General features: G+C 44.1%; 1 protein-coding gene across 2 annotated transcripts in view; it reads right to left on the bottom strand.

The window, feature by feature from the left end:
* LOC126248353 (importin-9) overlaps positions 1-14942 on the bottom strand; it is a 160215-nt gene that overhangs the window by 68896 nt on the left and 76377 nt on the right. For both annotated transcript variants that reach the window (XM_049949267.1, XM_049949266.1), the window contains exon 8: positions 14299-14397. In XM_049949267.1, coding sequence (XP_049805224.1) covers positions 14299-14397 — 99 coding nt within the window. The remainder of the gene's footprint in view (positions 1-14298; positions 14398-14942) is intronic.

Genomic DNA, 14942 nt, shown 5'->3' with positions numbered 1-14942 from the left:
CAAACCATTTTCAAGTTTGCAATATTATGAGAAGGATAATTGCTACTCACCACGTAGCAGAGATACTGTGTTGCAGATGGGCACAACAAAAATACTGTCAGAAAGTGAGCTTTCAGCCAACAAGGCCTCTATCAAAAGCGCACACCTCTGGCTGTTGAAAATGTGTGTGTGTGTGTGTGTGTGTGTGTGTGTGGTGGCGGCGGCACATGCAATTTTGGACAAAGACATCGTTGGCTGAAAGCTCACTTTCTGGCAGTCTTTTTGTTGTGTATTTGTGACTCAGCATCTCCACTATATGGTGAGTAGCAACTTTCTTTTTTGTCATACTGTTACATTCCATCCTGGTTTTTCAATTGTTTCATTTACAGGTTTAATCAAAGGAGTAACAGCTACCCTATTACTAAAAAGACAGCTTAAAATGATAATCCAGTCATTTACCATCACTTCTGACAAAAATTGTAATCAGTGTCCTCAGTAAGGGATGATACAAAATTTCATCTTTTGACTATGGGAGTCAATCTGAGTACACTAAAAAGAACTGCAATACATACTTTCTAACCACAGCACACACATTTAAACACGGGGAGTTTTTAAACACTCCTCAAAAAATAATTTACTTAAAGATTGTGTAATTGTTTATGTTATACCCAGTTTAATTCTTGACTTATTCTTCGCCCTCTCTTCTCAAAATTCCCATCATGTATTTCTTCGTTACTTGCTGAGAAACCTTCCATTTTTAATGGCATTTTTGCACTGAAGTTTCATATATCATGGAGAGGGACTGATAATGTACACTAATTGTAAACTTTCTATTTCCAACATTGGAAACTTAGTTATGAAGCCTATTCCACAGCCCAAAACAACCCAATGTGATTTTCACTGTTCTGTTTATTTCTTTTACTGTACATCCAGCTGTTTTCTTCAGATGCCTTACACAGAAGGAGTCAAAGTGAAACAACTTTATTGTTAATTTGCACACCTTTTTTCAGTAGGTTATTTATGCATTAAGGTCTGGTTGAAAGTGAATTTCCAGTGTAATTTCAAACTTGCTCTACTAAGTTCCTGTAATTCCAATTACTGTTCAATTTCATATTTGGTATGCAAATAATTTTGCATGTTACTTTTATACTACTTCTCTTCTAGCTATAATTTATTTCCTTTAAATTGTCATTGCCAAGTGCCTTTCCTTTCTTCATATCCTGACTGGATATATGCAATTCATCAGAAATTATTTCCAGAATTTTTGTTTTTAACTAGATGTTTCTTATGTATCTCAAGCTACAGACACTTTACAAAATCTTCAAATGCATGTGTAATTTTCCGACTTATCATACAATAAATTAACTGAAAAAGCGTCATCAACCCAACAACTTTCATTTCTCAATTTCCCTCCAAGAATAGTTTAATTTGGCATATTTTGCTTTGTTTCTGTAATTTTTTCTGCAAACCTCTTACCTGATCCATGATAGTTGTCTTTTTCCACACAAGATTTCTCTCTTGCCTTCTGCATACTCGAAACAGCAGTGTGTTCACATAAAAAACCTTTGTTAAATAACGAATGATACAGAGACAAAAGAACCAAAGATGCTGAACTTTGGTTTAGTACGGTATACGGTATACCCTTTCTTCTAAAAGTAATTCATGATCTACATTTCTTATTTCCTGTCTGAGGAGTTCTTTTGCAAGTTGGCATCTGTTTTTAATCTACACCTAATGAATCTATGGTTAGTACATTCTCTTTACTTTAACTGACCTACTTGAAATGAGTAACTGAGGTACTGTGTATGAAATAAATGGAGATGATGCAGTTTTCAGTCCAAAGATTGGTTTGATGCAGCTCTCTACGCTACTCTATCCTTTGCAAGCCTCCATCTCTAACTACTTCAACCTACATCTCTCTGAATCTGCTCACTGTATTATTCTATTTGTCTCCCTCTATGATTTTTAACCCCCCCCCCCTCCCCCCCACACACACATACACATACAAAAACTTCCCTCCAGTAATAAATTGGTGATCCCTTGGTATCTCAGAGTGTATACAACCAACAAATCCCTTCTTCTAATCAGGTTGTACCACAAATTTCTTTGCTCCCATTTCTATTCAATGCCTCATTAACTGTGAGATCTACATCTCTAATCTTTAGCATTCTTCTGTAACACCATACTTCGAAAGCTTCTATTCTCTTCTCTTCTAGTCTTAAACTGTTCATCACTAATGTTTCACTTCCATACACACATACATCACATCAAAAAAAGTTTCGGATCACCCCAGTTCCTAGAACTTGGGCAAATAGATGTTGACTGTGGATATTTTAATCAAAGACACATTCCCTTTGACTGTTCAGAGATGTCACTAAATCCGCATAAAGATGTAAACAACCATGCATGAGCAGCGACAGAGGGAAGGGGTCCAACAGCTGTTCCGTTCCAGTCATTCCACCATGAAGGAGGTACACGGCTCGTGTTGTCTGTAGTTCAACCATGCCTAGACAGTCAATAAAGCGGTTCGATCACACGCACATTGTTACTTTGTGCCAGGAAGAGCTCTGAACAAGGGAAGTGTCCAGGCATCTGAGCGAAAAAAAAGCGATGGTGTTCGGACGTGGAGGAGATACAGAGAGATACAGAGAGACACAAACTGTGGATGACATGCCTCGCTCAGGCCACCCAAGGGCTACTACTGCAGTGGATGACCGCTACCTACGGATTATGGCTTGGAGGAACACTGACAGCAATGCCGCCATGTTGAATAATGATTTTTGTGCAGTCACAGGATGTTGTGTTATGACTCAAACTGTGTGCATTAGGCTGCATGATGGTGGGCGAAGTTCACTCCCGACGTCCATGACCAAGCCCACCTTTGCAACCACGACACCATGCAGCGCAGTACAGATGGGCCCAACAACATGCCGAATGGACCGCTCAGGATTGGCAACACGTTCTCTTCACCAATGAGTGTTGCATATTCCTTCAACGAGACAATCATCAGAGACACGTTTGGAGGGAACCTGGTCAGGCTGAACACCTTAAAGACACTGTCCAACGAGTGCAGCAAGGTGGAGGTTTCCTACTGTTTTGGGGTGGCACTATATGGGGCCAATGTACACCACTGGTGGTCATGAAAGGCACTAACGGCTGTACGATACGTGAATGCCATCCTCCGACCATTTGCGCAACCATATCGGCAGCATAATGGCGAAGCATTGGTCTTCATGGACGACAATTCACACCCCCATCGTGCACATCTTGTGAATGACTTCCTTCAGTAAGTGACATTCCTCGACTAGAGTGTCCAGCATGTTCTACCCTATCAAGCATGCCTGGCATAGATTGAAAAGGGCTGTTCATGGACGTGACCCAGCAGCCACTGAGGGATCTACGCCAAATAGCCACTGAGGAGTGGAACAATCTGATTGGTTGGTTGGTTTGTTTGTTTAAAAGAGGACAGAAGGGACCAAACTACGAGGTCATCGGTCCATTGTTCCTAACAAAACAATGCCACAAGTGAGAGAATAAAACGGACGAAACATGTAACACAAAACAGAAAGAAAGGAAAAGCCACAAGAACGAAGGGAAGGCAACGAACACCAAAGGAACAAAAGGTGACAAGAAAACAACACAGAGACGCTAGAAACAAAAGAGTAAAACATGAAATCAGATTACAGTGGCTGGCCAATCATGAGAATAAAAAGGGAAAGCTAGCCACTCTGCAACACATTAAAACCTCCACCCTAAAAGCACTAGGGTGGAGGGGACACACTGACAAAGCACATGCGCTAAAACCTACATAGAAATATAAAACCCACTCTCACAGATAAAACTTAAAACTAAAGCTGTTGTGGAGGCATATTTGTCCAACACCGAAGGCAGGGTGCTGAGAAAGTTAAAAGTCTACCGCAGAGCGGCTAAAACTGGGCAGTCCAGCAAGAGGTGGACGACTGTCATTTCGGATCCACAGCGACACTGAGGTGGGTCCTCGCAACGGAGTAGGTAACCATGCATTGGCCACATATGGCCAACGTGGAGCCAGCAGAGGACAACTGATTCCCTGCGAGGGGCCTACATGGAAGACTTCCACACATTCATAGTCTCCTCAGTGTCACGCAGTTTGTTGTGCATGCTGTTACGCCATTCTGTCTCCCAAAGCCGGAAAACCCTGGGGTGTAAGACAGAATGCAGGTCAACTTCAGAGATGCCTATCTCCAGAAGTGGTTTCCACGTCACCTGTTCGCCAGCCTGTCGGCAAGTTCACTGCCGAGGATTTCAACGTGTCCTGGGGTCCACACAAACACCACAGAACGACGGGACTGTTCCAGGGCATAGATGGACTCCTGAATGGAGTCTACCAAAGGGTGGTGAGGGTAGCACTGGTCGATAGTTCGTAGGCTGCTCAGTCAGTACACAGGAGAAATGACTTCCCAGGGCATAAGCTGATGTACTCAAGAGCATGAGATATGGCAGCCAGCTCTGCAGTGGAAACACTACAGTCGACTGGCAAGGAGTACTACTCAATATGTCCTCCATTAACATATGCGAAGCCTATGTGACCATCAGCCATTGAGCCATGAGTGTAAACCACTTCAGAGCCCCGGAACACTTCAACAATCAAGAAGAAGCGACAGCGGAGAGCTGCAGGGTTAATGGAGTCCTTAGGGCCACGCGAAAGGTCCAGGCAAAGCTGCGGACAAGGCGTACACCATGGAGGCATATGTGAACGGACCGCAAGCAGAGGTAGTAAAGGGAAGGACTCCAGATTGGAGAGAAGGGACCGCACGCGAACCGCAATAGTTAGCCCCGACGCGGAGATGGACTGCAGCGGGCCGGAAAAGGAGACAGTAATTCGGATGCTCAAGGGATCTATGACTGTGCTGTGTAACTGGCGAGCAGTTGCCCAAGTCTGATCTGCAGTGGAGGGACACCAGCCTCCACCAGTGCGCTGGTCACCGGACTCGCCTAAAAGCTCCTGTCGCTAATCAGACCCCACAGTGGTGCACAGGGTCAAGTAAATGCTATGCTGAAGGCGATGCCGAACCATAAACCACACTCCCATAGTCAATTCGGGATTGGATAAGGGCTCTGTAGAGCTGCAGCAGCGTACAGCGATCTGCACCCCAATTGGTGTTGCTCAGGCAATGGAGGGCATTGAGGTGCTGCCAGCACTTCTGTTTAAGCTGACAAAGATGAGGGAGCCAAGTCAATGGAGCATCGAAAACTAGCCCTAGGAATTTGTGTGTCTCCACTACAGTGAGTGGATCATCATTAATGTGAAGTGCAAGTTCTGGATGAACGGTACGACACCGACAGAAGTGCACGACACACAACTTTGTGGCTGAAAACTGGAAGCCGTGAGCTAGAGCCCCTGACTGCGCCTTGTGGATGACTCCCTGGAGGTGACGCCCAGCAACAGCAGCACTAGAGCAGCAGTACAAAATGCAGAAGTTGTCTGCATACAGAGAAGGTGGGACGGACGTCCCTACAGCTGCTGCTAGACCGTTAATGGCCACTAAAAATAGTGAGACACTCAATACAGAGCACTGTGGGACTCCATTCTCCTGGATATGGATGGAACTATGGGAGTCACCAACTTGGACATGGAAAGTACAGAGTGACAGGAAGGTTTGGATAAAAATCTGGAGTGGTTCCCGGAGACCCCACTCATACAATGTGGCAAGCATGTGATGTCGTCAAGTTGTGTCGTATGCTGTAAGTAAGTAAGTCAAAAAAGACGGCAATCAGGTGTTGTCTGGAAAAGGCTGTTCGGATGGCAGACTCTATAGATAAGTTAGTTTGTGGTAGAGCGACTTTGGCGGAAGCCACCCTGACATGGAGCCAGCAAGCCACATGACTCCACGACCCAACCCAACAGCCAAAATACCATACGTTCCAGCAGCTTATAAGGGACGTTGGTGAGGCTGATGGGCCAACAGCTATCCACATCAAGTGGGGTTTTTACCGGGTTTGAGCACCGGAAAGATGGTGCTCTCCTGCCACTGCAATGGGAAGATGCAATCGTGCCAGATTTGGTTGAAGATGAGAAGATGTCGCTTGTAGTCAGATGAGAGATGTTTAAATCATCTGGTCGTGGATGCGATCACGCTCAGGAGCTGTGTCGGGGCAATGTGCAAGGGCGCTGAGGAGCTCCCACTCTGTAAATGGGGTGTTATAGGGTTCACTGTGGCATGTAGTGAATGAGAGGACTTTCCTTTCCATCCACTATTGGAGGGTGAGAAAGGCTGTGGGGTAGTTCTCAGACACAGGCTCTAGCATAGCGCTCAGCAATCGCGTTTGCATCTGTACATAGCTCGCCATTTATGGTAACACTGGGGACAGCTGTTGGGGCCTGGTACCCGAAAAGACGTTTGGTTTTTGTCCAGACTTGGGAAGGTGACGTGTTGCACCCAATGGTGGAGACATCTCTCCTAACACTCTTTTCCTTTGTTTGAAAAGGTAGCAAACATGGGCACGGAGCCATTTAAAGGCTATGTGGCGCTCCAGGCAAAAGTGGCACTTGTATCGCATTAGAGCTCACTGACGCTTCTTAATTGCTTCAGCAACTTCCAGCTACCACGAAGGGACTGCCTTATGCCTCGGGCACCCTAAAGAGCGAGGGATCGCCTTTCCTGCCGCAGAAACAATTTTAGTCACCTGCTCAACCATCACATCGATGTTACCGTCTGGGGGAGATTCAACAGTGACAGCAGAAGCCAAAATTTCCCAGTCCGACTTGTTTGAAGCCCATATGGGCAGGTGTCCATGGGCCTAATGCCGCGGCAGTGACCGGAAGATGGGAAAGCGGTCACTACCACACAGGTCGTCATGTGCTCTCCAGTGGATAGATGGGAGAAGTCCTGGGCTGCAAATTGATAAATCAAAGACTGAGTAACTACCATGGGCCACACTGAAATGTGTGGCGGCCCCAGTATTGAAGAAGCAGTGGTCGAACTGAGACAGTAAATTTTCGACATCTCTGCATCGGCCAGTAACCACAGTGCCACACGACTAAGTGTTATGAGCGTTAACATCTCCCAGAAGTAGGAAAGGTTTAGGAAGTTGATCAATCAGTGCAACTTATACATTCAGAGGCACTGCACCATCTGGAGGAATACACGCATTACAGACAGTTATTTCCTGCATCGTCCGTATTCCGACAGCCACAGCTTCAAGAGGGGTTTGAAGGGGCACATGTTCACTACAGACCAAGTTTCGGACATAAACGCAAACTCCACCTGACACTCAAGAGCCACTATGGATCCTGTAATATCCCTTATAACCACATAGGGCAGGTGTCCGCATTGCCGGGAACCTTGTTTCCTGGAGGGCGATGCTGATAGCAGGTGTAAGGCTTAGCCAGGCAGTGGAAGAAACTGCCGCAATTCCACTGGAGGATGACATTTTAGACTGTGAAGGCATGGAACATTCAATGAGGCAATTTACACCACAGAGTCAACTGCTGCCACAAACTTATTGCCTGAGCAGTCTATATGCATTGTGTCTGAGGGTCTGGCGGTATCTAGGTCGTCAGCGGACGCCAAAATCTCAACCCCATCCTCAGGCGCAGAGCTTGTAGGTAGCAGTGGTGTGGGTGCCACTGCAATTTCCTTTGTCTTAGGTGTTTTCTTTTTGGATTTCTCTTGCGGCTCCTTGTGTTTCCCTGGCTGGGAGGACTTCACTGGCTCAGTTTCTGGGACTGAGGATGAGCGCGAAGCTCTACGACCAGCTGCTTTTGAGCTCTTCAGCTATCTTTCCCACTAGCAGAAACCTGGGAAGAGAGTGATCCAAGGGAACCCTTCATAGCAAGAGAATCCGAAAACGACCTACACTTCTCCAGCTTAGAAGTGGGGACGGACGTTCCTGATGGTTGGGGTGGGGGTTTATCCTGAAGTAGGTGGTGCGGGAGCAACAGGGAGGGAAATGCCCCCTACCATTAAGTGGGCAAGTTTAGTCTTCCAGCTCTCTGAGGTGACCTGGGTTGTCAGAGCTGATGGTGCCAGAACTGTTGTAGCGGTAGTGGCAGCGGAAGACAATGTCATACGCGCAGGATGCAAGCATTCAAATTTTCTCTCAGCCTCAGTGCAGGTCAGTCAGTCCAGGGTCTTTTACTCCATGATTTTCCTTTCTTTCTGGAGAATCCTGCAGTCAGGCGAGCAAGGCAAATGATGCTGTCCACAGTTGACACGGATGGGAGATGGGGCACATGGAGTATTGGGATGTGATGGGCATCTGCTATCTCGGCATGTGACGCTGGAAGTACAGTGGGAAGATATATGGCCGAACTTCCAGTACTTAAAGCACCACATCGGGGAGGGCTATAGGGCTTTAGATCACAGCGGTAGACCATCATCTTGATGGACAAGCCCTCCAACTCCTCGAACTTGTCCTCTGAACGCTCAACTAAAAACTGAGGCTTCTTAGTTATGAAAGTTTACCAATCAGCTCTCTAACATACAAAGTACCAAGGTGAATAATATCCGCTGCCATCCTTAGCCTGATGTTTCTCCCATTGTGTGGCCACGGATGGGAACGATTTGGGGTCTTACTTCTGTGCGTTTAATTGCGCTCGTGATTGCTTTGAGACTGCTGGTGTTTTATCACCAGCAAGATATGATGGACTATGCTTCATCGCGTGTCATCCGCCCTGATGCCACCCACGCCGACCAGGGGCCTTCCCCACAAGTACCACCCAGCCGCAGCAGCAAAGACCACCTGGCAGGATGGCCATTGCCGGGAGTCCCAATGCCCCAGGTGGATGGGCATTTACCCCTTGGCATATGTGGGGAGTTAACGACGCAGGCATCAGCAGAGCTGATCCCTGTGTGGTCAGGGGGCTACAACCAAAAGGGTACAAGGCAGCCCCACCACAACAGACTGTCTACTGCGCTGGATATCAGGTGCCAAGAAATCCATGGTCATCATCGACACACAAATCAACACTGCATAGTACATGGTGGAAAACTCACCCAGGAAGGGGCCTTGCCCAAGAGATGGAGAATGGGCAGGACTGCAACGCTACGACAAGAAAGTGGGCTACAGATCTCAATGCACGATGGACATGATGCACCATGAAAAGCACCCTTCCCCAATTGGCTCGCTCTTCGGGAAAATTTTGAAGAAAGGAGGTCAAACCCTACAGGGGACTATCACAAATGCCAAAACGCATGAAACTCTTTTTAGTTGCCCCGTACGACAGGCAGGAATACCTCGGGCCTATTCTAACCCCCAGACCCGCAAAGGGGTGGAACAATCTGAACCCATTGTGCATCAAAGTTGTGGATAGTATGCCATGACGATGGCATGCATAATGCAAGAGGACGTGCTACTGGTTATTAGAGGTACTGGTGTGTACATCAATCTGAGCCACCAGCTCTGAAGGTCTCACTGTATGGTGGTACAACATGCAATGTGTGGATTTCATGAGCAATAAAAAGGGCAGAAATGATGTTTATGTTGATCTCTATTCCAATTTTCTGTACAGATTCTGGAACTCTCAGAACCGAGGTGACAAAACTTTTTTAAAATGTGTGTTGACATGTACTTTCTGAAAACACTTCCCAACTTAAATGTTAATAGTGTTAACAAATTTCTCAGTTTCTGAAATGTTTTTCTTGCCATAGTCAATCTATGTTTTATATCTTCTACTTCGGTCATCAGTCATTTTCCTGCCCAAATAGAAAACTCATCTACTACTTTAAGTGTCAATTCCTTATTTAATTCCCTCATTGTCACCTGACAATTTGACTACATTCAATTATCCTGATTTTGTTTTCGTTGATGTCTTCTATCCTCCTTTTAAGACACTGTGCATCCCGTTCAACTGCTCTTTCAAGTCCTTGGCTATCTGACAGTTACAATGTCATTGCAAAACTTAAGTTTTTATCTCTTTTCCCCTGAACTTAAATTCCTACCCAAAATTTTCTGATTTCCCTTTACTGCTTGCTCAATGTACAGACTGAATAAAATCAGCCTGTCTCTGTTCTCAACCACCATTATTCTTTCATGCCCCTCAACTGTGGAAGCTGCTGTCTGATTTCTGTATAAGTTATAAATAGACTTACTTACTTTGTATTTTTACCCCTGCTACCCTCAGAATTTTGAACAGTATTCCAGTCAACATTGTCAAAGCTTTCTGGAAGTCTACAAATGCTATTAATGTAGGTTTGCCTTTCCTTAACCTATCTTCTATGAGAAGTCAGAGTAAGTATTGTGTCTCATGTTCCTACATTTCTCTGGAATCCAAACTGTTCTTTTCCATAGACTACCATTTTTTCTGTTCTTCTGTAAAGAATTTGAGTTAATATTTCACCACAACCGTGACTTATTGAACTGATAGTTCAGCAATATTCTCACCTGTTAGTACCTGCTTTCTTTGAAATTGGAATTATATTCTTCTTGAAGTCTGAGGGTATTCCACCTGCCTCGTACATCTTGCTCACCAGATGCAAGGGTTTTGTCAAGGCTGACTCTCCGAACATTGTCAACAGTTCTGAAGGAATATTGTCTACTCCTGGGGACTCGTTTCCACTTAGTGCGAGAATAGTTTGACAGAACTCTTAATTACCTATCTTATCTCCCATCTCATCTTTATCAATATTATTCATTTCTGTGATATTGGCATCTAGCATGTCTCCCTTGAGTATACCCCTATATACTCTTACAGGTTTTCCTTCTTTCCTTAGGACTGGATTTCCATCTGAACTCTTTATATTCATATAAGTGGTTCTTTTTTCTCCAATTGTAAATGTACGCGTGTTTGCCATTCTGGAAGGAGGCCTTTTGGCTGAAAGTTTAAATGTAAAGTAGTCTTTTCATTACACATTTTTGTGACTCAAAGATGTCCTCTCTGTCGTGAGTAGTGATTTCTCCTTTTCATAATATTGTTATTCTAGCCAGAACTTTCTACTGTTTGATTTTATTTGGAAAATCATGTGAAGGTCAGTGCTGTGATGAAACAAAGAAAGTTGTTGATTCCATGCACAAGTACAAGCTGCAAGTGAAGATTAGTTTCTAAAGGCAATTCTTCAGACACAGAATGTGATATGCTGAAACACAAAGGTCCAAATTTTAAGAACGTAAGAGGTTTGCGATCAGAGATTTTAAGAAAGGAATCCGATTTTAAATGATAATGTAAATTAAGTACGAATCTACAGATTTTGCTTTTAGGCCGTAACACCACATGGAGTTACTGGTGGCTATTATTATTTAAAGAAACTTACCTAAATGTAGTTACAAAAGAACAAGGAAACTTTGCGATAATAATTTTAATTACCATGGAAACCAACAACTTGCCGAACTATACAGTCGGCAATCAAATTTTCTCTCTCTACAAATAACATGAATGATCTTAATGTAATGCTGACATACAAGATGTGTTCAAAAAGAAACCTAACTTTTGCTATATCAGCTTTATTGCTTATTGTACAACTTTTTAAGCACTGTCCCCTTCAAAATAGTCCCTCTACTGGCAATACACCATTCTCATTGTTTCTTCATTTTGGAAGATCTCCTGGAACACATTTTGTGGGATGGCAAGCAGGTTTCTCGTCGCGTTGTCCTGTATCTCTTCTATGGTTTGGAAACTGTCCTTTCGACATGTTTTTCAGTTTGGGAAACAGGAAACGTCTGTTGGGGGCTAGGCCAGGAAAATACGGTGAACGGGGCACGACAGGAATGTTGTTTTTGCTAGATAGCTGCAGACAAGGCGTGACGCGCGAGCTGGTGCACTGTCATGATGCAACATCCAACTCTGGGTTTCCCACAATTCAGGCCTCTTCCTGCACAGATCATTCCTCATGTGCACAAGGATTCGCTGGTAGACTTACTTCCTGGTTTAACATTTGACCATTTGGCACACATTCATGATTAATACCTTTGTAGTAAAAAAACACAACCATCACCACCCTTATCTTTGACCAAATAATGCGTGATTTTTCGGACGAGGTGGCCCTTTGCCCACCCACTGCAACGACTGCATCTTCGTTTCAGCATCATAGTCTTACAGCCATGTCTCATCACCTGTTATGATGTTCTTAATAAAGTTTTCATTGTCATTAACAGCAGCAACCAGTTCCTCACACATTTCAACATGGGTCTGTTTCTGATCTTCAGTCAACAAACGTGGTACAAATTTTGCACTGACATGACATCAAGTTTGTCACTCTAAATTTGATGGCATGGTCCTATGCTGATGTCCACCACCTGAGCAACTTCCCAAACAGTTAAATGACTATTCCTGTGAATTGCAGCACGAAAGCTACCACATGGCCATCCTCTGTTGACTTTGAAGGACGTCCAGACTTTGAATTGTCACAGACCGACATTCTGCATTATTGAAAACTTTTAAGCCATTCATAGCACTGCATGCATCTCTTACAGTCCACCCCATATGCTTGGCTAAGCATTAGAAATGTCTCTTGTGAAAAGTCCTTCATTGCACTAATCTGACAAGCAGGCTGCACACGTGCTTACTTCAGCAGCCGAGGTGGACTTGTCCGAGTGACACGAGGCAAATGTCAGTTTGCTTTCTAAACCTGCCGATAGGTGCGCTCAGCAGTCACAGTACACTCACTCTTTTGGTTGGCGCGCTGTTTCTTTTGTGCAGCTATGGCCAGAAGGTAGAAGTTAAGGGACTGATGGACACATTGGGTAGTAGGCACTGGCACTTCTTAAGCAGACAGTTCTTGAGGCAGGTTTACGACACTGCTCACAGGTGAGGCGGCATGACCTGGTGGGCACTATAAACAAGTGTGGAGACTTGAGTAATTAGACAACACAGGGCACTGACATGCCATGAAAACCCCATACACTTCAGTTACAACAGCTCCTAGCAACCTGTATGCGGGGCCGAAATGGGCTGGAAAAGGAACACTGCACTTCTCCCCTACATAGGGACTGCATCATAGACATAGGAGGAGGAGTATGGATAAGGGACCCCAAAGGCTCAAGGCAAGCAGTCGTGTAGCCATTCTGCCTGGAAACAGAGAATGACTTAAGTTGCAGGTCAACCACAATGACTACCTGGAGATGGATTTCGGCAGTCAACTGGCCCGCTGAAACAACCATCAAGTTCCACACTACGGACATGTCACAGCCGTGGCGAGGTGGGTCCAAAACTCAGCACTGCATAGATGCGTGAGCGGCCAGCCTGCACTCTCTGGGTGAGATTGTGTGATGGACTGCAAGATGCCATCCACAAGGGCAGATGCATGACCTCACAGCCTCCTGGGCCCAAGACTGTCCTTAATCTGCCGTGTGTGGTTTACTGGAGCTGCTGAGCCCCAACTACAATGACTGCTTCTGGCTGTTATCCTTCAGCACTCTACATGGAGATCACAAGCTGTGCTTGAGAGAACAGCCAGCTGTGCTCAAGAGGACAGGTGCAGAGCTTCCAGCTGTGCTGACACATGCTGCTGGTCACACTGCCTGGGTGAGGACAGAAGTCGTTATGTCACGGGAACAGAGTGGCTTTCTTTTTTTCCTATAAACAGCCGACACATAGTAGCTAACAATGTAATTCCCTAGTATAAAGTGTAATATATACCAATAACACAATGGAATTCTCATATGTTCTAAACTTATACATGTAATCTGTTATAAAAAATAGATACTACTTAAAATAAAAATAAGTGCCACATTTTGAAGTCTACTTTTAACACCATCACCACAAATCTCTTAACTAACATGTAGGGTTTAATATTTACTGTTATTGTTGCCCAAACAATGTGAGAAAATTCAATGTTGACTGAATCTGTTTGATTTTTTACAACAGACTGGTGAGCAATTCATTAATTTAAATACAGGGTTATTCATCAGTACCTGTGGGGCTTCAGAAATCGACACTGCACAAAAATCACAAAACTTACAGATAGTAAATGGTTGTAGTCTCTGTCCAAGTTTTTAATCATTACAGGTGCTCAATGTGGGCACCATTTGACACCTAAATGGTTTATACGAGGCAGAAAAGCTTGGGTGTGAAACACTCTGAAGTTGCTGCTGCACAGGCAGGAATTATGACAGCAGCCCATTTTGGAAATCTGTTCACTCAGTTGCCAGTCTGCAAATGTGAATTCATTTGATGCATCAATATGAAGAAGACGATTTGTCTACATGTTCTGACATGCCTACACCCTAATGGTGCACTTTAATTACACCATGGTGTCTCTCATGACTAAACTTGTAAAGATATTCTATCCACTGCTAAGAGTATTTTTTGTATGTGTCAGTTTTCGAGCAGTTGTCTCCTGAAACCCAGAGGTACTTGTGAAGTACTAATACTTTTGCACAACACTGAAACACCAAACTCACCCGTAGCAGATCCTTAGCTAATATCCGCACAGAGAATGTGTAAGTGTGCTCATCCTCTTCATCGATATATCGCTCTGGCTTTTCAGTCCATCTCTTTGCCTGAATAAAGGGAAAGACAAAACACCATATTTTCAAGCTTGTTTATTAATTGATCTGTGTGTTCCATTGCTCCATAAGTGTGAGCTAGTCATTTTGATGTAGAACGAGTCAATAAATATCACTACAGATACATATACAATGTGAAGATACAACAGCGCAGTAGTAGAAATAGTCGTTATGAAAAATAGCACATTTCTAATGATTTTTCCTTTACCTTGTATTAAAATATAAGCAGATATGGAAAAAACTAAAGATCACCTCATATCCCTCATGTCAATGCTGCCCCTAAGCTTAATTCTAATTCACTTCCATATGAAGTTTGTTTTACTGTGTCTTGTTAGTGAAACATTTCAGGGAGAAAAATGGTTTGGGAGTTATTTGTATAGCATGGAAATGGACCATTGGGCAGTTTCAGTACAAAAATAGGACATTATAAGGTGTTTAAAATCCCACATTATAAAAAAAATTACGCTTCTTTTACCCATGGTTTTGGGTTTTTGGTTCTTAAAATGGACTATTTTTTCCTTTATTTCTTCTAACATTTT

This window comes from Schistocerca nitens, chromosome 3 (genome assembly GCF_023898315.1).
Source record: "Schistocerca nitens isolate TAMUIC-IGC-003100 chromosome 3, iqSchNite1.1, whole genome shotgun sequence".
NCBI classification, from domain to species: Eukaryota; Metazoa; Arthropoda; class Insecta; order Orthoptera; family Acrididae; genus Schistocerca; species Schistocerca nitens.
This window is presented reverse-complemented; position numbering and strand designations above follow the sequence as displayed.